The 26297-nt window shown below is 38.5% G+C and overlaps 1 protein-coding gene across 3 annotated transcripts in view; it reads right to left on the bottom strand.

The window, feature by feature from the left end:
• The window catches only part of LOC126474868 (dynein heavy chain, cytoplasmic), a 231166-nt gene that overhangs the window by 92433 nt on the left and 112436 nt on the right, over window positions 1–26297 (bottom strand). For all 3 annotated transcript variants that reach the window (XM_050102347.1, XM_050102348.1, XM_050102349.1), the window contains 12 exons: window positions 24537–24772; window positions 24051–24228; window positions 23196–23399; window positions 22941–23098; window positions 21112–21325; window positions 15585–15744; window positions 10677–10864; window positions 10205–10480; window positions 3736–3929; window positions 2674–2935; window positions 2245–2436; window positions 1982–2162 (listed from right to left, as the gene is read on the bottom strand). In XM_050102347.1, the coding sequence (XP_049958304.1) occupies window positions 1982–2162; window positions 2245–2436; window positions 2674–2935; window positions 3736–3929; window positions 10205–10480; window positions 10677–10864; window positions 15585–15744; window positions 21112–21325; window positions 22941–23098; window positions 23196–23399; window positions 24051–24228; window positions 24537–24772 (2443 nt within the window). The remainder of the gene's footprint in view (window positions 1–1981; window positions 2163–2244; window positions 2437–2673; window positions 2936–3735; window positions 3930–10204; window positions 10481–10676; window positions 10865–15584; window positions 15745–21111; window positions 21326–22940; window positions 23099–23195; window positions 23400–24050; window positions 24229–24536; window positions 24773–26297) is intronic.

The following is a 26297-nucleotide window of genomic DNA, read 5'->3' as shown; positions in this document are numbered from 1 at the left end:
CAATGTGGAGGCAACAATATCTGCACCAACAAGAGTGACTTCTCAAAGTCAGACAGCTATTGACAACATCATTACTAACATTAGTAGGTCTAACTACGAATCACATGTAGTCGTAACAGAGATATCTGATTATCATGGACAGCTGATCTGCTTCTGCAAAAGTAAGGACGTAATATCTGAGCCAAAACAACCAACCAAAGAAAGAAATCAAGAACATCAGTGAACAAAATATTAACATTTTTAGAGCAATATTGAGCAGGGAAACCTGGAATGAAGCCCTAAAGGTGCAGAATGTAAATGAGAAATATGATTCATTTATTAAAACAGTTAAACACCACTTTAATGTAGCATTCCCCAGAGTAAAGAGACAAGAGAAGATGCAGGGCCAGACAAAGTGAATTACCAGTGAAATAACAGAACTGCGAAGGAAGTGCAGGATCTGAGATGGAGGGGTGAAGCTGAAAATTATAAAATTCTACAAAATATGTATAGAAATATAATATGAGAGGCAAAATCAAGAGCAATTAGTGCTACTATAACTAACTCAAGAAACAAGACAAAGGCAGCTTGGAATGCAATTAATGGTGAAAGACAGGAAAAAGCTGGATAAAACAAAGAAATAGGTATATGGTCAATTAAAATAAAAACCACTGTGGTTACAGATGGCAGAGAAATAGCTAACAAACTCAATGATAACTATATAAAATCCTTGTTATAAACCTAAAAAAAAGTGTTCAAAAATAAAGAGAAGGCTGTGCACATGGGTTTAGAGGTATACGAAACAAGATTAGAAAAAGTAGAATTCACTAGATCCCTAGGTATTACCTTGGATAACAAGCTGAAATGGGAACAACATATTAATTCTGTCTGTAAAAAACTCGGCTCCATCATATTTATAATGAGGCAGCTAGAACAGTATGCAGATAAACAGCTTTTGTGCAAAGTACACTATGAACTCTTCGAACCATACCCGCAGTATGGAGTGGCAGTGTGGGGAAAATCACAAATCCTAAAAATAAAAAGAGTGTTCACATAAAAAAGCAGTCAGAGCCATATTAGGAAGAAAGACTTCTGGAACATGCATAAACTGCTTCAAAAGAGTATGCATCTTAACTATTTCCTCCTTGTACATATATAATAATATATATGTCACGAAAGATAGTGCCGGGTGGACTACACAAGCTAGTGCACGCATCCACAATGCACATAGGAAGATTGACACACGAAGCATACCCCACCAACTGACAATGCTTGAGAAAGGACACCAGTACTCAGGTATCAAATTACTAAGTCTGCCTAAAATGCTATGTGACAACACGCATGACAGTAAGTTTTCAAAAAACCTAAAAGACTATATGGTGGAAAAGGAATTTTACTGTTGAGTTTTACTGTGATGATGAGTACTGTTCACATTAAATGTGCAAATATTGTTAATTATAATCAATGATGTTAGAATAGTTGGGAAGTATGTGATGATGAAGGTTTTTGTATTTTGGCGTGCCCTATATTACATGTACATTCACTGTACACCATGTAATCCTACAGGATCAAATAAAATTCAATTCATTGAATAAAACATCTGAAATCCTCCATTGGTAACTGTTGCTTAATAGAACTAATTAAATTAGAATCAAGTGATACAGCAAGCATTCCTAAAAAACAGACCCAAAGTTTCAAATTTGAAGAATAAATTGCTTAATTTGGGCACAGCTTTGATGATTTTGAAATTACTGGCAGTAATATAAGAAAACAGATAATATTGAAACTATGAAAGTAAGTGCTTATAAATTGAGGATAAACAGACAGTAACTCTGATCCAAGAATATTTCTTAATCAAAGACAACCTGAAGTAACAGTAGAGCAAAAATGAAGCAGTATCTTTATATCTATCATGACCGTAAATTACTGAGATATTTTCTTAAATCCACATGTTCACAAATCTCAGTGATACTGACATTTAATTCATAAACAGTTTTATTACCTTCAAACAGACCAGGCACTTCTCCATTAGCTAATAATGTATTCATTCTTTCCAAAAATCCAGAGTCCAGAACATTTGATTCATCCAGTATGAAGGCTATTTTTTCATCTTTGCATCCAGCACGTCGCAATACAGCTCTCAAGTCTTCATCAAAATCTTCACCAGTGTATTTGTTATGTACCTGTTACATAGAAACCGAACAATATGTCTGAAAATGTACAGTCTTTTTTAATATCTGGAATATTTAACTGTAATACATGTACCTTTATTTGGAAGATTGAAAGGCCATTCATCCAAGCCACAAATCTTGACAATGTGGTTTTGCCAGCACCAGATACACCAATTAAAAGCAGATGTCCTTGAGGCTGTCTGAAAATTCTATCTATCCTCAATACATGATCAAGAACTTCATCAAACAAGACAAGCGGAACATCCAACTCTTCTTCATAGAAAACCTGATTTAAAATAACAAAACCATTAAAAACAGAAGAAACCATCAAAAAGTTCACACATTCCACTGTACTTATAAGACAGGAAAGTGATTGTTACAGGTATAATGTGTGATGAAAAGCAGCCATACTTAAGACAAATGAGTTTCAATTCAAATTAAAGTGGACAAAAACGAAAAACTGCAGCATAAGGTAAAGTAATAAATACTTTTAAATTCACTAGTATACCACATCTAAACTAACCTTTAGCCTGGCTTTCACATATTCTCTCAGCTCTTCCCTATCAACTGGCACATAGTCCTTGGACAACCAATTGCTGTAAAGTATTGGGCGAGTCAAAGCTGCTTCACGTTCAACTCCTGGGAAGTGTTTAAGTGCTACAACATCAATATTGTCATTTGTCCAACGACGCTCCACATCATCAACCAGGCGATCTTGAAACAGACGAAGTGCTTCATGTGCCCAAAGTCGCACCAGCCCTTCCACTGGGAGTGACTCCAGTGGCCTACAATCACACGACACAAAAGAAGATAATTATCACAAAGTTGGAAACAGCATGGAGGGGGAGGAAGGGGGGGGGGGGGGGGAAACCACCCTCAGTACCACCATCCACTTGTTTCACATTAAATTCAAAGTAGTAATCACATCTATACCTTGGCCCAGGAGGCAAGAACTGGGCTGAAATTACAAGGGAGAGAGAAAGGGCCAATTTTTTTTTTTTTTTTTTTTTTTGTGGAGTATAAATTGTCTTTACATGTGAAAGTTTTCGACTATGCTTTAATGTGACTGTTATTGATCTCAAATGAAATAACGAGTTTACTGTTAACCATCACTGTCTGTTTATTTCCACAACACATTATGAAGATGTAGATCTCCGCCATCAAGTAGATTTATCTGGATTAACACGGCATACTGTGTTGCAACTTTGGAGTAATATGTGGCACTGTTTCCAGTGGTCAAAGGATCTTTTCTCAATTGTGTTATTCCATATACTCTATCACATTAGGTTTACAACTGGTAACAGCGAACATGTTGTTTCATTCAATATGAACTGTCAGTTCAGAAGAGGTTCTTATTTAGGATCAGTTAGAACCTAGGCACAGTTTTGTTAAAACAACAGACTGCCAACAAGATTTTAAAAGACAAGGACAGGCTGCACGAAATACACAATTAGCAAAACACATTTGTGCACTGTTTTTCTTGTCTGTTGGGTACTGTTGAATTTGGAAAATAACACTCAGAATAGCGAGAGGTAATTTATGTACTTCATTTTACAGTATGAAAGGAATTGATGTTGCAGCTTACCTAATCGCTTCACATATACCTCGTACCCATCTTGTCATTTCTCGAGGAGAATATACATAATGTGGCTGCATGTCCTGCGTGAAACGCTCTTGTGAAGCTAAGTAAAATTCAACCATTGCATTTGTAAGTGGCTCAGCATATCCACGTAGAGATGGCACGAGTCTCAGCATTGCTCTGCTGAATGTGCCATAAATCTAGCAAAGAAAGTAAATGATTTTGTTCACAGCTGTTTTACATGGTATTTAATGAAATCATTAGGCCATAATAGTGATGATAATAATAAGTCAGGTATACGGGATCAGTTTTCATGTGCAAGAAACACACTGTGCAACCTGCAATTCTGAATGAGAATAGGAAACAATATTAATTTTTCAGCCACAATAAAACTTCTAACAGATTCCTCCAAATAGCAGATACCACTAAATTATGAACAATTTCCTCACCAGGGATACAAGCAGTTTAACAGCAATATTGCTTCTCAATAACAGACATTCTTAACAACAGGCATGTACGCAAAAAACTACCTTCGCAATGCAAATACAGCTTTTTAACAAAGGGGAACCTGGTAGAAAATGGTTGCAATTCCTGAAATTTTAAATAACAATCAACAGTACCTTGAGCCAGCACTCGATGTCTTATGTTGCTACCAAGCACATATAGCAAACTCCCAATTATCTGGGTTAATGTGGACCAGAAATTTCAAAGAAAACAGTAAAACACACACACACACACACACACACACACACACACACACACACACAGAAACTGCTATTGACTTTATTTACAGAAAATGCTACATGTCACATCTGAAAGCTCATTTTTGCATAATGATCGTCCTTTTCCGTTTGTTTTTCATTCAACTTTTTCTTGACTACAGTTCTCATTTCCCAGAGAGTCAAAACATCAGTAGACTCAAATGAATGTTGTATAGCATATTCCAATAAACCAACACATCCAGTCCATCAATAAGCATGATACAGGTTCCTGTGTTGTCTTCTCTGTGCACTCTTCCTCTACTGAATGGAATTTGTGTCATTTAGCCTCATTACTACAACCTTCACAGCCATTTTCAGAAGTGAGACTAATGTTATCTTCACATTTTCTCAAGCCTTAAAAATCCCATCGACTGCATTGAGCACAATGACAACATGATCTGTAGGATGTCAAGGTGGGTTGTCCAGTGAAAGAACAGCTGTTTCAAGTAGCCCTTTCCCCTCTCTGAAAATGTATGCACAGAAAGAACAGACTGTAACCAGTCTCTGAAGATAGTACTGTCCATTCCGACTCATTTCTGATGGATGTATTAATGTGGTATTAATGTGGTATGCAGTTTTGTGATTTGCCACTAAATAATGGTTTCAATTTGTGTTCACACTTTGAACTTGCTTGGGAAAAAAAAGTTAGCCTTTCTTTACCAGGCTTATGTCTGGGAGCATGCATTTCAGTCTGAGAGGCTACAGTTAGTGTGGGCATTCCCCTCTAATACAGTCCAGTTTCATCAGATTTGTAAATGCTCCAGAAGCTTTGGTTGCATACATGAGTATCACCTTCACAATGGAAGTATAGGAGAATGGCTGTATTCCTTTCCTGGACATACTGATTAGGAAGAAGGCTGGGCCATTCAGTGTACAGAAAGAAGACACACAGACCTGTACCTCTACGCAACCAGCTGCCACCATCCAGTGCAACGACAGTCAGTACTGACCACCTTGGTACATAGGGCACGCATCGTTTGTGACAAAGAAAGCCTCTCAGGAGAATTACACTACCTAAGAGAGGTATTTTAGAAAAAGGTACAGTGAAACACCGATTGGTAGGCCCTTCAAGAGGAGACAGGCTGACAAATTTCGGGAAGAGGAAGAGGAAGAGGAAGAAGAGGAGGAGGAGGAAGATAGACTTGCCTTTATGCCATATTTGGGGGGCCTGTCAGCCAAAATGGGGAGGCTACTGAGAAAATCAAACATAAATACCATCTTCTGACGACTGCCGAAGATTAAAGAGCTGCTTGGCTCAGCTTAAGACCCACTCAAACTCCACACACCTGGCACATATAACATGTCCTGCGAATGTGGTGTACAGTAGACTGGACAAATGCAACGCTGCATCTCAAAAAGGTGCGAGGAGCACATCAGACACGAACAGCTCACCCGCTTCCCCCTCCACCCCAACCGCCGGCTCCCCTGGACCCAGCCTCCCGCCGCCAGGTGGTGGAGGGAGGGGGTGGGGGGGGGGGGGGCGCGGCGGCACACGGCAGCTATAAAGGGACCGGCATCCGCAAAGTCTCGGCACTTCGCCAGAAGATGATGAGTACGTCACTCATCGAAACGTCACAGTTTGCGCAGTTTGAAGACACCACAACCCGGCTGGAAGCCTGAGAACGCTTCACCAAAATTTAAGAGCTTTTTTACAGTTTTTTTGTTTCTTCTCTCATCTTTCGTATGCCTATGCCATAAACCTGAGAAACTCTGCAGGTCCTCTAACCCATCATCAAAATCTAATTTCTTTTCTAGTTCAGAACAGCAAGTTTGCATTTAACTGTCATCTTAACAGTAAACATAAACTATCCTTAACTTCAGCAACAAGAAATGAGACATACATTAACAGTCACTGTGTATGATTAGTTTTAAAACCCATGGTATTATTGCAATCTATTTGTGGCTAGAAAATTCCGGTCAACAATGGAGTCCTCCAGGCAATGTGCATCAACAAACTTTCATTTTTTATCAACACAAAGGAAGAATTCTGAAGGCAGCTGTCCAAGAATAAAACCTACATAATTTCCTTTTACTGTCTGCTTTAGGTAAGTTGGCAATTTTTGACCTTTGGCTCATCGGGAATGGGCTAGGCAAATGTGTGAACAGAAAATCGGTCACAGAAGAGAAGAGACCTCATACATAAGATACTTAAGATGAAATGAGAAAAATTGGGAAAATATTTCAGGGATGTCAGACACTGGGATTGGGATCCCTCCTCTTCAGGCAGTAAAACAAGATTCATATACATAATATTGTAAACAAAAATTGTCATTTAAAAGGACACAATACTTCAGGCTACTTATTTTTCCAAACACTGCCGAACTATGCAGGAATAATCTACAAACCAGATAATACACACACTGATAATTGGGAGCTTCTGTAACAGTTTCTAAAGTGCAGTATCCTTTGTGGTTACACCTTTAGAGCTGAGTGTAATGCACGATACAAAGGTTGCAAGAATAAAAATAGTTTACTTTCTCCTTCAAAGTTCAAATCATCCACATTTATGACAAAGAAAAATAAAAAATTAGGTGTTCAAGATTTTTCGATGTGCGCATAAAACACAGGCTAGTTTATTTATTTATTTATTTAATCGTACGGCTAGGCCCCCTCTTTGGGCAGACCTTTCGCCTGGTACCGGTCTTTCAATTGGACGGCACTTTGGCAACCTGTAGTCGATGAGGATGATGATGATGATGATGATGATGATGATGATGATGATGATGATGACAGCACAGCACCCAGTCCCTGGGTGGAGAAAAGTCCCCAACCCAGCCGGGAATTGAACCCAGGCCCAGAGGATTGACAATCTGTCACACTGACCATTCAGCTACCGGGAGCTGATGCAGGATAGTTACAAAATCAAACAATGGAAACTCCATGTTGGAATACTGGTACTGCTGTTGGTAACGTGCATGCATGAAGTGTGCTTGCTCGTGTGAATGTGTGAGAGTGCATGATGCACATCAGTTACATTTTGGGAAACACGCTCATTTCCCAAACCACCATTCTTCAATGTTCTCACCTTGCTTATCGAGTTGACCTCTTATTCGCAAAAAAGATCACTTAACTACTAAATTACGGCATCATGAGTTTACAGCAACCATGGACTGAGTCGTTAAGTTCAGAATTAAGTGTAAGACTCTTTCAAAACATATCTAGTAACTCCAGATGACAAAAACTGGAATCTCCAAAGATTACAAAGAAAAAAAATGTGTTTAACTGACAAGACTTCATTTTTCAAGAGTATGTCCTTAAAAGATGAAAAGTTTTCAAGAGAAAAACCATTTGAAGATAAATCATTGACTTTCTGTCATCAGAACAACCGGTGAATCAGAAAAACATTTGATACTCAAGGCTATGGGATCTAAATGTTTTAATCCACTTGGTTCGGGAAAACAATGTGCAGTGCTATTCAAACAGCATGTTTGGGTGACAAGCACAATAATAAACTGAATGGTTGTTGGCATTTAATTGAAAACTTAGATGAAAAAATAGGAAAGAGATTTTGTGGGTGTACAAAGCTACATCACACAGCTATGTTACTCTTAAAAATATGATGATTATGTTTTTGTTGCTAAATATTACTACCCATTGCCAACACCTGGATTAAGGGACTATTAATAAACATTTTGTACAGATAAAAAGCACCGAGACATTTTGTATCAAATGGATGATCTTGTATCTGCAGGTGAACTAATAAAATCTATCGGCGTACTGCACAAAACTGAGTAAATATCTTCTGCTTTGAGACATATTTCTTTCACCAGAGGTCACAATTGTTTCAAAGAAGGTATAGTACACTTAAAGACTGTCAAAATAAAGATGGCAGAAAAACAAACTGAGACAGACTAAAGCTTGGAATCTAGCACTCAGTTTATCAAGATCTCGCCAACTGTATCATCCATCTGAGGTGGAAAATAAGAGATGATGTGTATTTCACAGAAAGCACAACAAATGAGCATCAAAAGAATGTAGCAGACATCACGAACAACATCAGCAGTATTTCACAATCTGGTTGGAATCCAGGTGGCAAGTACACACAGCAACATAGCTTGCAGCACCTGCAGGAGACTACTTGGTCAGTTGTCAAAATATTAAGCAAAGGAATGGAATCAGTCAACTCGGCTGAACTCCCAAAAGCACACCATTAATCAATCATGCCAAGAAAACCTGACTGGACAATTTCTATGTACATACAGCTCATTTCACTCTTACATCTATATTTGCAAATATACTCTGAATCACTATGAATAATGTAGCAGTAGGCACTTTTATTTTTCCATACTTTAAGATTTATTCCTGTTCCATACAGAGATGGAATAGGAACTGTGATATAACACTGTCACCATTGTCTTAGCATATACTGAAAAGGGGTGTATTTACTATATGCAGTGAACACAGTGACTGGTGACAGGATGTAAATGAACAGTGTAAATTGGCTTACATTTTACTGTTGGGCTAAGCTGGCCTGTGCAACTGTAATCTGTAACGATCCAATGGTGGAATAAACAACTAACTAAGGTTTTGTATAAAACAGAATACTCATTTCAGAAAACTGCTAAATTTCCAAAATGATTTGAAGTGCCGCTTTTTACTTTAAAACAACCAGCAGTACTGGGAATTGTGCCTCCCGAAAGATACAAATGGCCAGCCTTTGTCTATGTAATTTTAACAAATTTATAACCAAGGTTATCCCCATGCTCTCTCCGACTGCCTGACAGTTAAAAAAATTCAGCACTTCTGGCTGACAAACTGGCCTCTAACCATTCATATCACAATCCCTTTCTACACACTATGCATCCTATTAGACAACTCTAATATGTATCGCACCCATTTTAGTAATGTTCGCAGTATGTGACACAGATATTTTGGAGGCAATGTCTCTGAAAGACAAACTGTAGCTTTCCAGTATTCTGAAAATAAATTAAAGCCTCCCATTTGTTTTACCAATAACTAAGGAATTACGTACATTCCCACAGTATCTAAATATAGTTCTTTTGTAAAAGAACAATATGACTGCTATGGACAAGTTAACTTCTCATGCTCTGCTGCTCCCCAGCTGCTGAGGACGTGTTTCAACACAGCTTCTAGGTTTTCCTCAAGCGCTACTGATGCGCTTACTCGTCCCATTCCACTGACCCTCTCACTGCTGCTGCATATGTCGGATGTAGAAACCAATACCTCAAGAACTAAATGAGATATCACTCTGCTTTCAATTTTAAATAAAATTTCTATATTTTATCTACATCTCTTTGGAGCAATTTATGAGCTAAAATATACCAGTCACAAAATTCACACAATGTGTTTTTACCTCTGAAAATTCTGCAATGCTTTATTTAATTTGCTGCAGCACAGTAGCTATGACAAATAACTGAAAGAAATCCACTTCTTTATCGAGCAAAGATATCTGATTGTAAGGTGTGCAGACTATTTTTTTCCTTCTGAACAGTTTCCTTAAAAAGAGATCATAGTACGTCAAAGTGGCCAGAACCATGTGTCTCAACACAGGTAACAGCTCCATACAACCAGTACAGCAATGACAAAGCCACGTTTGGCAGGGGATGTAGAGAGCACATCTATAGCAGGGAATGGGTTAACTATACACCTTTATTTGAGAGCTTTGAACTATAAAAATTTTATCATTTCAACTAATTAAAATCAGTTATACGTTTTTTGTAATAGAAAAGTCACAGGAAGCACATTGCACTAACCTGCTTGAGTGACATCTCTCCTGGGTAGTCTACATATATCACTGGCACATGTCTAAGGAAACGATGAGAAAGTGGTTTTCGGCCCGGATCAGTTGGGGGATTGCAGGCCCCAACAAACTGAATCCGTTCCAGAGACACCCATGCCTGGTCTGAAGCACGGTAGAAGCCACAATGTTCTACTAACTGCCGCAGGAATGAGATTACTCGTTGTGTGCCATACTGATCCATGTCAGGCAAATTGATCTCATCACAAAACAGCACCAACCATTTCCCCAGCTAAAATAAAATTTAAAAAAATAAAAATAATAAAATCAGTAAGATTACAAAACAGTACCACATTTCATAATGATCCCTTTGTCACCTTAGCATATTTCATTAATAGACTAACAAGCATGGTGCTACCATAAGAAAGTGCCTTTTTAAAATTCAACACGAAAGAACTACAAATACTTTAATCATTAAAAGTCATTACCTGTACTGGTGCCAGAACAACGCCATTAGGTGTTTTTCGGTATTCACAATAGTGGTCAAATGTCTTCAGGAGCAATTCTGGTGTTGTAGCTGATGAGAAGTTGAGCCCGACTACCTCCATATCAGGAAGAGCACGCAAGGCAGAAAACAAGGTCATTGTCTTCCCTGAGCCAGGAGGCCCACACAGAACTGAAACAGATGTAAGGTATCATCAGGATCTATACATTGCAATACGTGTGTTCTGGATGCAGGGGGGGGGGGGGGGGGGGGAGCAGAAAATACATTAACATAACACTAAGGAACCAAGCCAAGTGATGATTAGAAGAACACACTGCGACTTTAGTAAGTGTGACCAGAAGTTCTATTCCACTCAAACTACGAATACGGCTACAAAAGAAAAGTGACATTACTAATTTCAACATTACTGTTTTCTGTGTTGTATTCCAGCATTTGCCTTAATTTAATGATGCTACATGCTACAGAATACCTGTATCTGGATAGCCCCCATAATTCGAGCCTAGTTGTTTCTTGAAGATGAGGGGGAGAGGAGTCTGGAGAAAGGGGTTTTTAACAAATTGGGAAGGGGGAGGGGGTGGTGGTGGTGGTGGTGGTGGTGGTGGTGTCCATCTTGTCAGTCGACCCAACAGATCCTTTGAAGTAGTCAACCAGCATGGAGAATGGCGACCCACAACAACTGTGAATGGTTTGCCATAAATAAGTCTGGAACTTTTAGATGGCTCAAACAACAGCAAGGTATTCTTTTTCAGTTTTTCAGTCGTCCTCAAACTTTTGAGAGTACTATGGAAGCATAAGCACCTTTTTGGCACCTTCCTGAAATTTTACTAGAACTGCTCCTACCCCACAACCGCTAGCATCGGTGTTAAGTTCTATCTCAGCATTCTCACCATACAATGCTAGAAACAGATCCCTCCTTAACGACAAGCACCGATTTTTCTTGCTCTTTGTTCCAGGAAAATTTGGCACCTCCCTGCAGTTCTTGCAAGGGGTATGCCTTGGTACAGAAGTCCTTTATGGAGCACCAGTAGGAAGAGCACATTCAGAGAAAACTTCTCATGTCACAAATGTGCCAAACAGTCACAAAATCTGATGGCTCTTATTTTCTCTGGATCAGGGCAAACCTTGATCATTCATGAAGTACCCAAAGATTTTTATTTCTTGGAGAATGAAGAGGCACTTTCTCCGATTCAGGAGGAGACCTGTAGCCTGAATACACTTCAACACATTAAAGACTCATTGTCCACTCAAGATGTCTAAGCAGGTTGCTCATCGTATGTTCAAAGGTGACTGGAGTGTTGCACAATCCAAGTGGAATTATTTTGAACTCTGACGTAGTCAGGAGTTATGAAGGCAGCTTTTTGGCCAGTCAACCTTGATTTGCCAGTAGCCTGTCTCTACGTCCACATCTGCAAACTACTTTGCTCCCTTCAAGCACTCCAGGGTATCAGCAATGTGCACCTCTACGTCCACATCTGCAAACTATTTTGCTCCCTTCAAGCAGTCTAGGGTATCAGCAATGTGCACCAGTGGCTAACATCTTTCTCCACGATTTCATTCAGTCATTGGTAGTCAGCGCAGAAATGTTATGTCCTGTCCACCACAAAAACCACCAGGGAGGACCAAGGACACTCTGAAGGTTGAATGAAGTCATCTTGCAGCATCTTGTCCCCTTCCTCCCAGATTATCCGTCATCCAGCCAGCATCTACATGACTGCTGGCTATTTAGAGGATGATACCCGATGTTAACATTGTGTTTTATCATGGGTCACTTGGTCTGTCTCTTCATCACTCCAGATTTAAAAGCAGCTGAAAATTGATGCCAAATGGTTATCACTCACCATACTTGTTCCTTAATCAGGCCATATCTTACTGGCAGTTCAATAGTGGCTTGCTCCTGCATTGACTGTAGTGGTCGTGGAGCATGATTCTCTGTCGATTACGCCAAGCTGCCTTTCCTGGACTGGTACTGTTGTACCTAAGCATATACCTTTAAGAGTTGAGTTGTGGCTGCTCTTTACACTTGGTGATCTAAAGTTCCCCTTGATCATCTACAATGCATATGACTGTCCCTGGCATCAAGATTTATTTTGTGACCCTGAGTGACTCTTTGCAGTCAACAAAAGCTTCTTAGTTTAACACCACCAACTTCAGCAGCAAACAGCCATCCAGAGCAACCTATGTTGATCTGTATTTATTGTATTAGCTTTGTCAATCTGGAGCTCTCGTCTTCCACAGTCTCTGACTGCTTGTGATGCCTTCTGTTAAAATTACAAATTCGAAGGGCTGTGTTAGATCACTGATAGTTATTTGTGCGATACGTGTTCCAGTCAGCTGGACATATTTTCCATTTGCTGACCTTCAGCATAATCACTTTTATATCTTGGAACAGTCTTCTTTAGCTGCTGCCGAAAGGCATTTGACATCACATAAATAAAAAATGCCCCGCAAGATAACTAGTGCCCAACTGGTTGGCCATCTAGAGTGTTTATCGGGTTGATGTTTTTGGTTATCATCTCTTGCTTACTCAGTCCTACAATTCTCATTGACATAAATGCTGTATCTCATCTCTCTCAACTTTTGTGTATGAGAGGCAGTATTGTGGCGGTCTTCTGTAATAGGCATAGGGACCACATTTTGAAGTTGATCATACTTCTTTCATCCAACTCTCTTCGGTTGTACTTCCTCAGTGCATTGGCACCACTTGATTAATGCTTCTAACATCGTCTTACTTTGCCAGAGAAGCCTGTGACTCCTTTCACCAAATTCGTGGTTTTGTAGACTTCCGTTGTATCTGCATTCACAGTGTTGCAAAGGCCCAAAACATTCTGTGTGTATGACTGTGTCATTTTGCCATGACTTTGGGCCCTGTTCTTCAACTAAAGTTCTGATAAAGAGACTTCCTGTTTACTGTCACCAAATGTTTTCTTTGATTCGTCCTGGAATTTGTCCCAGCTATTAAACTTCTCTTCACTGTTTTTGAACTATTGCTGAGCTGTGTTGTCCTGTTGTATTTGGTGACTCAGTTGAATTCTTTCAAGCATTTTGTTGACTCTTTGGCCAACATCTCTGGAAAACACTAATGGATGCTTAATGTGCAGCTGACTTGCTGCTGGCTTGGAATCCATGGGTTTGTCTCGTATATGAACTGTGGGAACAATGTACAGCTTGTATTCAGGTTCTTGTCTGGGTAGCTGATACCTTTTACACCGCCAAATTGGCACAACGTTGTAGATTTCTTGAGAATACCTAGTGTGTTCCCACCTTCTTACTGACAACAATGTACTGCCAAAACCGAACCGATCATCCCCTGGATGCAGAGTGCAGCTAAACATCAAATGTCCCAGGTATACAAACATTACAAAGATAAAACATTTCATTTCAAGGATCTTTTTGAAATGACTAGAAGAAAATCACAAATAACTGCTGGTGATTGTATTTGAAATGATGACCCACAGCACACCAAGCAGCAACGTTAACCACTACACCAGTAGCTCCCAACCTTTTCGAGAATTCCCCCATGTGCAATCACATATTACCTAGCACCTCCCCCCCCCTTCCCCCCTCGTGCCCCCCCCCCCCCCCCCCCCATTACCAACATTACCACTTAACTTTAGAATGAAAAAGTATTTTATTTGAATAAATTAATTTTTAAAATGATGAAAGCTAAAGAATATTTAGTTTCTGTACGGATTTTGTTAAACAAGGAATGAATGAGTCAATGAGATAATTAGTTTGCGGCCACTGATTTGCTTCAAATGAAAAGGTGAACACCTGGGTACAATCATGGTTCTGTAGGAAACCACAAACATTTTTCCATGATGGCATTGACCGCCTTATCTAACAGAAGGATGTTGTTTGAAATGATAAATAATTTACTTACTTTTTGCCATCTGTCTAATTTTCACTTGACTGGCCCTTATACTTACAACATGGAGAAGGCATTTTCACGAGATATTTAAGCATATGTGCTACACCTTCTCATAGGTACACAGAACAAAGTACATGTTTAGTGTGTTGTCTATGTGTGGGAGACGCTGTTCATACATTAGTTTCACAAGCTGTAGCCTCCACCACAGTGTCATGCATTAATGTTAGCACAGTACAGTTACAATAATTCAAGGCGAACGGGACTGGGACTACCTCAAACTTTCGAAAATCGGATTATCAAATTTATGTGGGGAAAGAAATAATACAATGTTTGTAAGAATAAACCATATGAACAATGCCTGACTTGCTTTTTTGTCTTTTTTAAAAAAACTCCGACTTCTTTTTAGTTTCTCAGTTCAGAGATTCTTCAAATCATTTCTTTGCAGAAAACTGTTCCAATTTAAGTCTGTTCTTTGGCCAGTGAAGAAAACTGTTCCATTTTAAGTCGGTTCCTTGGCCAGTCACCAACAGTAACTTCACAGACACCATATTCAAGAGCAATTTTATTGTTTCTTCTTTGTCAAGTCATTTCATTTGCTTCCAACTTTAGATTCAAAGGCGCAAATTTGTATTTCTTTGTGGCAGCACTCATTTTTAGGTGTACAAGCAAAGCAGCCAAAAAAGAAAACCAAACAACACTGTGCTTCACCGATAATGACAAACCTAAAACACCACTTTGAACTAAAGGTTTTATTTTAATTCCCAGATTCTAAACATTAAGACTCTACGGTATTTAAAGAAAAACTAACTATTATTGGTAACTTGTGGAATCAATATTACAAAATAGTGACAGTAGCACTGATACTTAAAAAGTGATTTACTTTCATTACTTGTTCTTGCCGATCAGGAAACAACATTTTACCCCTTAGGTGGCAACTACCCCCAGCTTGGGAACGACTGCACTACACCATAATGATGACACCAGAGCTCGAGGCAATATAACAAAAAGTCATTTTATGCTTACCAAGAGGTTTATGTTCAGCCAGCCAAGTGTAAAGAAGGGATTCATGCCTCACAGTGTCCAGAGTTGGCACAACTACATCAGGAGCTGCAACTTTGTGTGTCTCCACCTCAATCTGAGGAACCTTGTTTGACCATGGGCACCATTCTCCAGTAATGCTCACCTACAACAAAGGAAACACTTTAATACACACTTGTGCAAAATACACTGAGGTGATGAAAAGTCATGTGATTGAGACACAGTAAAACCCCTATTTTACATTTTCATGTGATCCAGACTTAAAAAGGGCAAAAAAGTGAGGAAAATGCAGAACCAAGGAAAATTTTAAAACCCCCAAAATACGAGCAAAACCATGTGTAATTGGCATATATGATTAAAAATTGTAATCCTCTCCAATACAATGTACAAAATTTGTATAAGTGAAGGAAATTAAATATTCAATAAAATGTTAATACAGTAATTTGTGATAATTAATTTCATCAGTTCTTAAAAAATCACGGATGGGTAACAGCAAGTAAAAATTCATTAAAAAACTGAAACTGGTATAAGGGTACAAGGTAAGCTAGCTATTTTCTGACATGCTACACCCACAAATTATACATCAAAACACCCAGAAAAAGCAAAAATTGATGAACATGGTGAACGAAACCAAAAGCTGTGAAGTATGGTGAGGAATCTAACGGACTCTAGTGACTTGAGCGCAGTGACCTCTAGCGTATTGCTTGTAACCTTTTCCTTGTTTATTGTGCTGAGGGATTGAGTACATTTCACACTACTTTTTGCAGGAACTAAAGTAATCATGATGTAGTGTCACTCTGAAGGCAACCGGAAATGAGGCTATCTATTTATTGATTGCTTTAGTGCCGACATATGTTTATGGATGTGTAAGTAACAGGAGAACCTCAACTGTAGTGAGAACTCTTCATGGAAATGTGACTGTGGGTGCACAATGTGCGAAATATTTGTGACAAGAAAGAATATGACTGTTACTGCTCATCATTTCACTTGCAAACAATGACCTGCCTAACAACACACACTGAAATTGTCACATATTCGAAAATAAAAAGCCAAATAATTCTGAGAAGGAAGAATATGGATTTTATTGCTACTCGTTTCATTCTCAGCCATTAAAACTGTTCCCTCAGTTTCCTGCCTAACCACACACTCTGAAATCACCACATATTCATAAATGAACAGCCAAATATTTATTTCATCCTTTGTTCTCTAATCAGACGGAAATGTTAAGTAAGTTCAAATATTCGAGAACATACTTTTATTACATTTATAACAAAGTCTCAGAAAGTGTTAACGACACTAAGTAGGAATGTAGTAGAATGTGAACTTATCACCTTTAACTCCATAAACCACAATGTTATTCATTATGCTACAGCTTAATTCAAGGATTGTCTCTCATCATAATATCTCTCTAAGCTTTATAGTTTTCATGCTTTATTAATGACAAGGTTGATATGTTAGTGATACATTTTCAATGTACCACTGCTTTGAAACATCGTACTTTGACACACACACACACACACACACACACACACACACACACACACTACAAAGGAAATGAACAATTGAACTGCACGCAGTTCACACTGGGGTCGTTCACACGCACTTGCAAAAATTGATAGTCAAAAGCCCACTAATGACGTCATGACTGCAAAAAGTAGTGTGAAGTCTACTCAGCACTACTGAGTGGTTGAAAAGGAGCAGTCTGCAGTATCTCCATGCACCGTTTGTACTTTGAACTCGTCACTTGCTGTAGTGTAAACACAGGAGGTTTTGTGAAAGCACGAGCATATTAACCGTTCTGCAATTTCAATGTTTCTCTGTCCCAGTAATCCGTTACATTTATAACAATCTGTCTGCCGTCACAACATGTAAACACCATTGAGGACTGCGACAAAGACAAACAAGCCATCACACAACTGTTCACTAAACACGTCCTGTTAATTGTGGTGCTGCACATAGTAAATGGAGTAGCCTACACTGGCTGCAGTCTGTAGAGGCACGAAACATTCGTGCGACAAAGACAAACAAGCCATCACACAACTGTTCACTAAACACGTCCTGTTAATTGTGGTGCTGCACATAGTAAATGGAGTAGCCTACACTGGCTGCAGTCTGTAGAGGCACGAAACATTCTGGATTCTGTTGACAGGCTCTGAGCAGAACTCAAACGGTTCAAATGGCTCTGAGCACTATGGGACTTAACATCTGAGGGCATCAGTCCCCTAGAACTTAGAACTACTTAAACTAACAAACCAAAGGACATCACACACATCCATGCCCGAAGCAGAATTCGAACCTGCGTCCGTAGTGGTCACACGGTTCCAGACTGAAGTGCCTAGAACCGCTCGGACACCGGCCGGCTCCGAGCAGAACTACTGTAAAAAAATTTGTGCACAGCAGTGAATAGTGTATGAAATATAACTACATAAATTAAACCTAAATGGAAGTTGAGGTCACTCCATTTGCTATACACCGCTCACATCTAGCACACTGGACTTGCATTCGGGAGGACGACGGTTCAATCCCGTCTCCAGCCATCCTGATTTATGTTTTCCGTGATTTCCCTAAATCGTTTCAGGCACATGCCGGGATGGTTCCTTTGAAAGGGCACGGCCGATTTCCTTCCCAATCCTTCCCTACCCCGAGCTTGCGCTCCGTCTCTAATGATCTCGTTGTCGACGGGACGTTAAACACTAACCACCACCACCACCACCACCACCACCACCACCACCACCACCACCGCTCACATCAGCTGTACTTTGAAACCAGCCACCAAGTAAGCATGCTATTTATCACTCTATATGCTAGAAGCCACTTCATTAGCCTGACGTCACCCTGCTACACAGTTACTGGCTGCAATTGGGAAACAAACATCCGAGATTTTGTAATCCAGCAGTTTTCACGGTATTTCAGTTTATTTCACCATGCAAGTTATAAATTTTTGCTATTTTAAGATGAACATAAAATGAAAGAAAGTTCAAAACTGCTTGTTTTATGGGTATAATTTGTGGGAATTGTGTGTTGGGAAATGGCTCAATTACCTCGAACATCATTAGCAAAAGTGATAGTCTTTTCAATTACGTACCGTACATTATAACAAGTGCCAAAACCCACTTTTTCCTGATAGTTCTTTTATATGATGTAAAATTTTGAAATTTCATTCTTGTTTGTGGATTTGTGATTTGGTTATGTGAGTTGATGACATGAGTGTTGTTAAAATTCCTACTTAGGAGGAGGAGAATGAAATTCTCCCACCAACTGATTTATAGCTCCTGTGCTTGTTCATACTTTTCAGTTCCATACTTTAGAAATTTCAATGTTTTGTAGGTTAAGGTCTGTAAACTTACTACATAATGAGCTAACCAAAGTGGCAAACTCATTTTACACATGTTAGTGTAGTGTGGTGACTGCGCTGGCTGTTGGGTGATGTAACAAGTTGCCAGCCAATGTGAGCTCATGGCTCACAAGCCGGAAATGGCAGGCATTTCCTCTATTCTGACCGAGCATATTCTTTGAAACTCAGTGTTTGAATTTAAAAGGTTGACAATCAATATTATTGCTGCATACAGTACATCAGAAATACATGTAAAAAGGTGAGATTGAGTAATAAGTGGCGCAAGTAAATGTGGCAGCTGGGCCCCTTTGTCACATATTGGCTTGGTCTGAAACACTTCGCACCGACTCATTGCTGCCACAACCTAGCAGAGGCTGATAGCGACTGTGCAGTGAAGCTAAATGTTACAAGTTGTGTTGGCAATGCTGATCATTGATTACATCAGCATTTCCTCTCTCATACCTCCCCTCTCCACAATGGCGTAAAATATTCCCTTAACTACTACTACTACTACTACTACTACTACTACTACTCCTCCTCCTCCTCCACCACCACCACCACCAGTGGCGCAAACTGTTTGTCTTTTGGGCCACTTCATTCAGTCACACCAAATGTCAACAGGAAGAAAATGAGACGAAGTCAAGTGAGACATCAAATACGAATTTAGAAATGAGGTAAACCCTACTAGGAAGAAATGTAAAAATCAGGAAATTTTCAGCACTGATCTTATGGGTTTTTCACATGGAGCTACAAATTTATGGTGCAGAATCGCGGAAAACAAAATCAGAGAATGTAAAATCAAAGTTCCACTGTATTCACATATAAAGATGGCTACAGTGTTGGTGCCTTCACTAACAGCATGGCATTGCCTGAGGCGCCTCTCCTGGCCTAGTGACCATATTGGTTGGACCCTAGACAACTTGAGAACTGTGGCCTATTCAGATGACTCAATTTCAATTGGTAAGAGCTGATGATAGGGTTCAAGTGCAGTACAGACCACAGAAAGCCATAGATGCAAGCTGTCAATAATGCACTCTGCAAGTGTGTGTGTGTGTGTGTGTGTGTGTGTGTGTGTGTGTTTACATGGAATGGACTGGGTCCTTTAGATGTTCAGCTACTTTTAAGACCATTTGCAGCCACTGATGGATATCACATTCCCAAACAACAATGGAATTTTTATGGATGACAATGCATCTTGTCAGCAGGCCACAATTGTTCGTCACTGGTTTGAAGAACATTCTGGACAATTGGAACAAACAGTATGGCCGTCCAGATCACTTAAAATCAGTCCCATCGAACATTTAAGGGACATAATCGAGAGGTCAGTTTTGTGCACAAAAACCTGCACCAGCAACACTTTCATAATTATAGACAGCCATAGAGGCAGCATGGGTCAATATTTCTTCAGGGTCTTCCAACGGCTTGTTGAGTCCATGCCACATCAAGTTGTTGCACTACATCAGCCAAAAGGAGGTCTAACAATATCATGAGGTATTCCATGACTTGTCACCTCAGTGTACTACACCACTGAAATGGGAATGGACACACAATGACAATAACTATTAAAACTGGGATCTATAATATATTAGGAGGCTGCAGAAATTTAACTGTTTATGGCAGAAACTGTAAACACAACAAAAACTTTCGTATATATTTATGCTGTACATTTTTAAAAGAAAAATAAGCTTTCATTTGGTTATTAATCCCAACCCTGGGAATTTTGCTGTAGTTTCCATATGTATTCTATGAATAGCTGTTTAAATATAGTGGGATAGTTGGGAAAAGAAGCAACAATGCAGAACATGAGAAAGCTACCATGGTTGAAACAATGTGAAATCTCCTTTATTTGGTACACAAATAAAAGTTGAAGAAACTAAGACTAAGTCCACCGTTTTGAACCATCCTAAACTGTTGAGACGCTGTGGACAGCAGCGGTCAGGACACCTGTACAGTGGAATATATTCTGAAGCTGTGTGTGTGCAAGACTCAGAAAGTATACCCCAACAATACATAGCTACTTTAATGTGTACTGCATTTTTATCTTTAATCAAACATTCTAAGAAAGAAAGCTCAGAAATTTCACACCTAATAACTATTCAGTAGTTATTTTGTAAATAAATATTTTCTCTGCCAAAGATGAAGTCCAAAAGTATTGTTAACACCATGAACAGTACTTACCTCATAATCAATTATTGACATACTAGTTGATGGTGGCAGTGCAATAGTAGTGACTGAGCGGATGAAGTCTCCCAAGTCCTGCCGCACTTTGAGCTTTGCATCACCAGCAAAACTCCACAGCAAAGCATAAACAAGGCATTTGGGAATATATCTTTCAAGCTGCTCAGAGGGCAGGGGAAAATCAGGATGTGAATGGTTGTACTGTAAAACATTCCTGAAACAATACGGTATAATTTGGAGACATTCCACATTATTACATGCTGTAACTTATCAAAATTATATTTCTGTATGTCAATGTAGAATTGTCAACTGTCAGTGTAATTTTAAAAGAAATCAGCAGCAATTCTCATTAATGGAATTTAACTTGCATGCGTGTCTGAAGGAACAGACACTGCTTACGATCTACCACTGTAGAAAATACTTCTAAATTAATTCACTGAATATGAATTTCTTGATGTTGTTTCTATTAGGAATAGGACCCCTGACCAATAGTCACTTATGAAAAATTGTGTGAGGTTCTAGTCCATGTCTGGCACAAACCTTCACCTCACTACTCGTTCGTGGATCTATACCTAATACAGCTGCTGTCAAGGAATTCATAGGCAGCAAATTAATTTTGAAGGATGAAATTGAAACTGACATGATTTTAAGAACCAGAGTAATGACACTTAAAATGAAAAAAGTTTTAAGAAATTTTCACTAAAAAATGAGAACATTGTGATAGAATGGGAGATTTTATGTTTGAGCAATGGGAATGGAAACAAACAGAACAGTGTTCACAAACACACAAATTCCATTTCCCATTTACACACTCTAAAAGCAGATTTAGTCAAGATAAAACAGAAATATAAGAAATAGGAAGAAATTTTGAGTGTGTTTTATGCAAGAGAGAAGAAAGTTTAACAAAACTTTCACTTGAAAGACAAAGTGCAAGAAAGCATTTTGAACTGAAAGGAATACTGTTAGCACCTGTTGCAGCATTAAAGTGATGCCAATGACATCCTATTTCAATCTAAATTGATTCTGCAGTTAAAATTTAACTCAAGCTACATTAACAGAATAACTGCATCTAACTTATTTTTTATCATTAAAAGTCTTACAATGTTGCCTACAGTCCCAATATCTCTCAATGTTTCTGCTAAGTACAGTTTACGCATGATGGACACCTGAAGAAACTTACGGCTGGCTTACTTAGTTCCTACCATAAAATGTGGAGGCGTGTCAGTTATGGTATCCCTTCAGTTTTATTATGTTTCATTATTGTTCTGTTATTATGAAAGTTTTTATCTTTCTATGTAACATGTTGGACATAAGGACAAATGCAACAGAACATAACATACAGATGCAGGTTCAGGTTAAAATTCAAATTCCACTGCAAAGTAATATCATTTCAAAAGGAATTCTCAATGTTAATATGAAGAATTGCTCTATAACTGAGTCAACCTGAATAACTCATTTAACAGAATGCCCCATTCCAGATTTTGCACAGAAAATTTTATGTCACTGTCAGTGAAATGTGAAATCACTAAGAAAGCAATAACCATTAACAACATGGAGGTAATTAGCAGATAATGGTAGAGCAAACAATGCAAAAGAACTAGGTTACTGCAGCACAGTTGCTTAAGCAACTTCATTTTTTTCTCTTTTTTTTCCTTTCAAAATGGACTTATACAGTTCTGGCCATTCCATAAAAAGAATGATTACAACATTTGAAGATTTATGCAGATCAGTGACTTAACAAACATTTTATTTCAGTAGAATGGTACTGAAACCTTAAATGCTGAAACTAAATCACAGAAATATCAGTATAAATGAAAATAATTTTTTACCTCACACTTTGGTTGACCATAGAGAACAATGAACTCAAAGCTCTTAATCTAGTGAAGTCCATAATGTGTTCTTGCTTCATAGCAAACTCCAGGCACTTTACCACAAGACCATCAGGGGAAAAGAAAGGCTGAAGAATGCTGGCAACCTCATTCTGGATCTAAAAGAATTATTATTGGTCAGTGAAAGTGAGTGTTTCTGTAACTGATAGATTATCATGATAGATTATCACTACTCAGTTATCACTTTTTTATTACCTGTAATGCAGGTGACATTACATCTTCTTTTTTCTCTGTCTTTTTACCAAAGCCAGAATCTTCATCACTTTCCTCAAGTGGTATGTTCCTAAGACGGGACATGTAATTCTCAAAAATCATTTCTGTTGACAGAACATCCTCTGAGAACCACACCATACCACAGCGAGAAACAGTAGCCAAAGTTGCATACTTAAGATCTTGAACCTATAACAAAAATTAAGGCAAAAGGTAGACAGAAGTTAAATTTAATAATAATAATAATAATTTTTAATTGTGACATTTATAAAAAGAAATAATGTGAATGAAAATACTATATTTTCACTGTTTACCCTCTGAATATAGCCTTTTTACCTGAACTCCCAGATCTTTGTCAGCAAAGGTCTCAAATGATTGTGTGCAAATTGGCAGCACAATGTAGGTCTGTTGAACACAACAGATGTTTCATTCCAATGAAATTTTGCTAATCAGATTTGTTATGTGCAGTGAAAACACACACACACACACACACACACACACACACACACACACACACACGACCAGTCTCTGGCTGCCTAGACCAGGCTCTAAATGTGGCAGCCAGAGACTGGTCGTGTGAGTGAGTGAGTGCGTGTATTCTGATGAAGGCCTGTTTGGCCAAAAGCTTTGTCTGACAGTCTTTTTGTTGTGTCTATCTGCGACCCAGCATCTGCACTATGATGAGTAGCAACTATCCTTTCCAAAATATTGTCATCATTCCAATGTCGATTCCATTGTTACATACTAACAATTTATATTCTTCACATACCTCTTATATGCCACAGACAACAAAAGAAATAATTATGCTCAAATAATATAAGCAAGAGATATTTAACTAACCTCAAACATCACTCTAACGTTAGGTGGAAGTGAGAGTCTTTCTCCATTTGGCAGGGTAAGCAACTTGTTATCATCCAGCACAGAGTTCAAATTCTCAACCCACTCAGGATCCACATCACCATCAAAAATTATCCACTGCCGTTTGTTAATTTCACCACGTACATTGTCAATTATCTTCCTGTAAAATTGAAGACCATACATTGTAAGTGGCACAATATACATTACTAAAATAAGCTACCAAAACATAACAGAAGCAAAACTGATCAATATTTGGTACATTTAAATTACAGCCACTACTTATCGGCTTCAGTGTGTTTCTCTTAATATTTGATTAATGTTACAACAGCTCGCTCTGCACCATTTGGCAAGTTATCTTTCAGAGAGAAAGAAGGCAAGAAAGGTATCTACAGAGTAAAAACCATGTGGTCTCTTCTTTTAGAGTGACTGGGATATTTTATTTGAAATGGTCTCTCTGTCTGATAATACCTGAGAATATGGGTGAAAAGTCCATCAGTCCATTCTCTTGTGTTGGGATCCAACACACCATAAAGAGCCTCTTTTGAAATTGCCTTGGGATCAATGACATGTGCCACACCCTCAATGCCTTCAAAGCGTTCAAGTGCTTTCAACAGGATTTTCCATGCAGTTGTCTTGCCAGAACCACTTGGGCCTACCATCATTAAGCCATGGTTCAAGTTGCAAATCTGGTACAACTGGAGAACCTGTTGAAAAAAGCAAAACATATGAATAAAAAATTTTAAAACTTTTCTTATAATTAGTTTATGAAAGTAACATTAATATTTTTTCCTAGAAAAGTCTAGTTCTAAAACTAGTTTTAACACTTTTGTTAACTCGATGATTCCACAGCACTCACTCATAACAGTTACTGAAATGTAACTTTTATGTATTTTGGAATATTTGTAACAGCTTTGCTTCTGGGTGCCTTATTTAATGCATTTCACAAGCTTTGGCTGAATGAACTGCTCAGATTCTGTTACATTCCTGCCCCCTTCATCGTGTGGGATAGTCAGCTTTTCTGCAGATTATTTAGAATGATTGACTTCGTACTTTGCAAAAAAAAAAATCCCATGTTTTCCACCGTATATCTTCCAGATTTTTCATCTAGTACTAGTTGATGGGGCCAAAAGTGCAGGTTAGCAGAGGAACTGCATCTGTATTAATGGCACTTAAGATGGTTTTTTCCACTTAGTTTGGATTTCAAATTGAGGACATTATGACTATGTACTCATAAGGCAATCTATTGTTTTATGCAACGGTCATCTTCCTTGAAGGAGGTCTAAATGCTTTTAGGTTATGTTTCCACTGCTTATCTAAAACCCAGCAGTTTGGATTTTTCCCCTTCCTTATGTTCATACTCCCATATTTACCCAGCTTAAATGGCATGCTTCTGTTTCTAGGAGACACTGTTACAATTTGTGGGAGGTGGGTCATCTGCATTTCTGTTGAAACGTATAGTTCAATATCATCCATGTACGCCACATTACTTAATACATGGTTAAAGTCACTGCTGATTTTTATGGTACCCAAACTGAGTAAATATGACAGTGGGCTGAGAACCAAAAGTGGCTTGATATGTCATCCTGAAATATGCCTCTATTGATTCTAATTTTCTAAGTTGTTAATGTAGCTTCCTGAGGACAAACTAACGAACAAGCATGTTGATTTCAGAAGACAATATGGTACATGATAAACATCATCAAAAATTCTTTGGATTATGTACCACAGTCTGGTTAAACTAACACATATAAATCAAATTCAAGAAAGGTTTGTTGTTTTCAAAGCATGGCAACAGTTTCATTTGAGCCTTAATACCTTCTCGTATATGTTCAATTCATAATTTGAAATATTTATTAATGAATAAGTTGTTCTCAAAAACATGTATTCGTATATCTACACCACTGTAATATTTATTTTGAATGTGATAGTGATTACTCCATAACAATTTCAGCAAAGGAGCAAGTTCAGAAATTAACACAAAGGAATTTTGAAACGTGTGTCTTCAATCACTGTGTCTTCTCCTGAACTGACAACATATGTTTGCGTTTGAATAAATTCCTAAATTGTACTCTCATAGTGTTTTATCAGCAATGGATAAGCTGATGAATTACACAGTTCCTTTTGAATAAGACTGGATTATATGACCATCAAAGAGAGCATGTCATAACAACAGAAACAATGAGGGATAAGTTATTGGGGACAGGGAAGGGTGAGACAGAAAATTTTATG

Source organism: Schistocerca serialis, chromosome 4, assembly GCF_023864345.2.
Source record: "Schistocerca serialis cubense isolate TAMUIC-IGC-003099 chromosome 4, iqSchSeri2.2, whole genome shotgun sequence".
In the NCBI taxonomy this organism is placed as follows: Eukaryota; Metazoa; Arthropoda; class Insecta; order Orthoptera; family Acrididae; genus Schistocerca; species Schistocerca serialis.
This window is presented reverse-complemented; position numbering and strand designations above follow the sequence as displayed.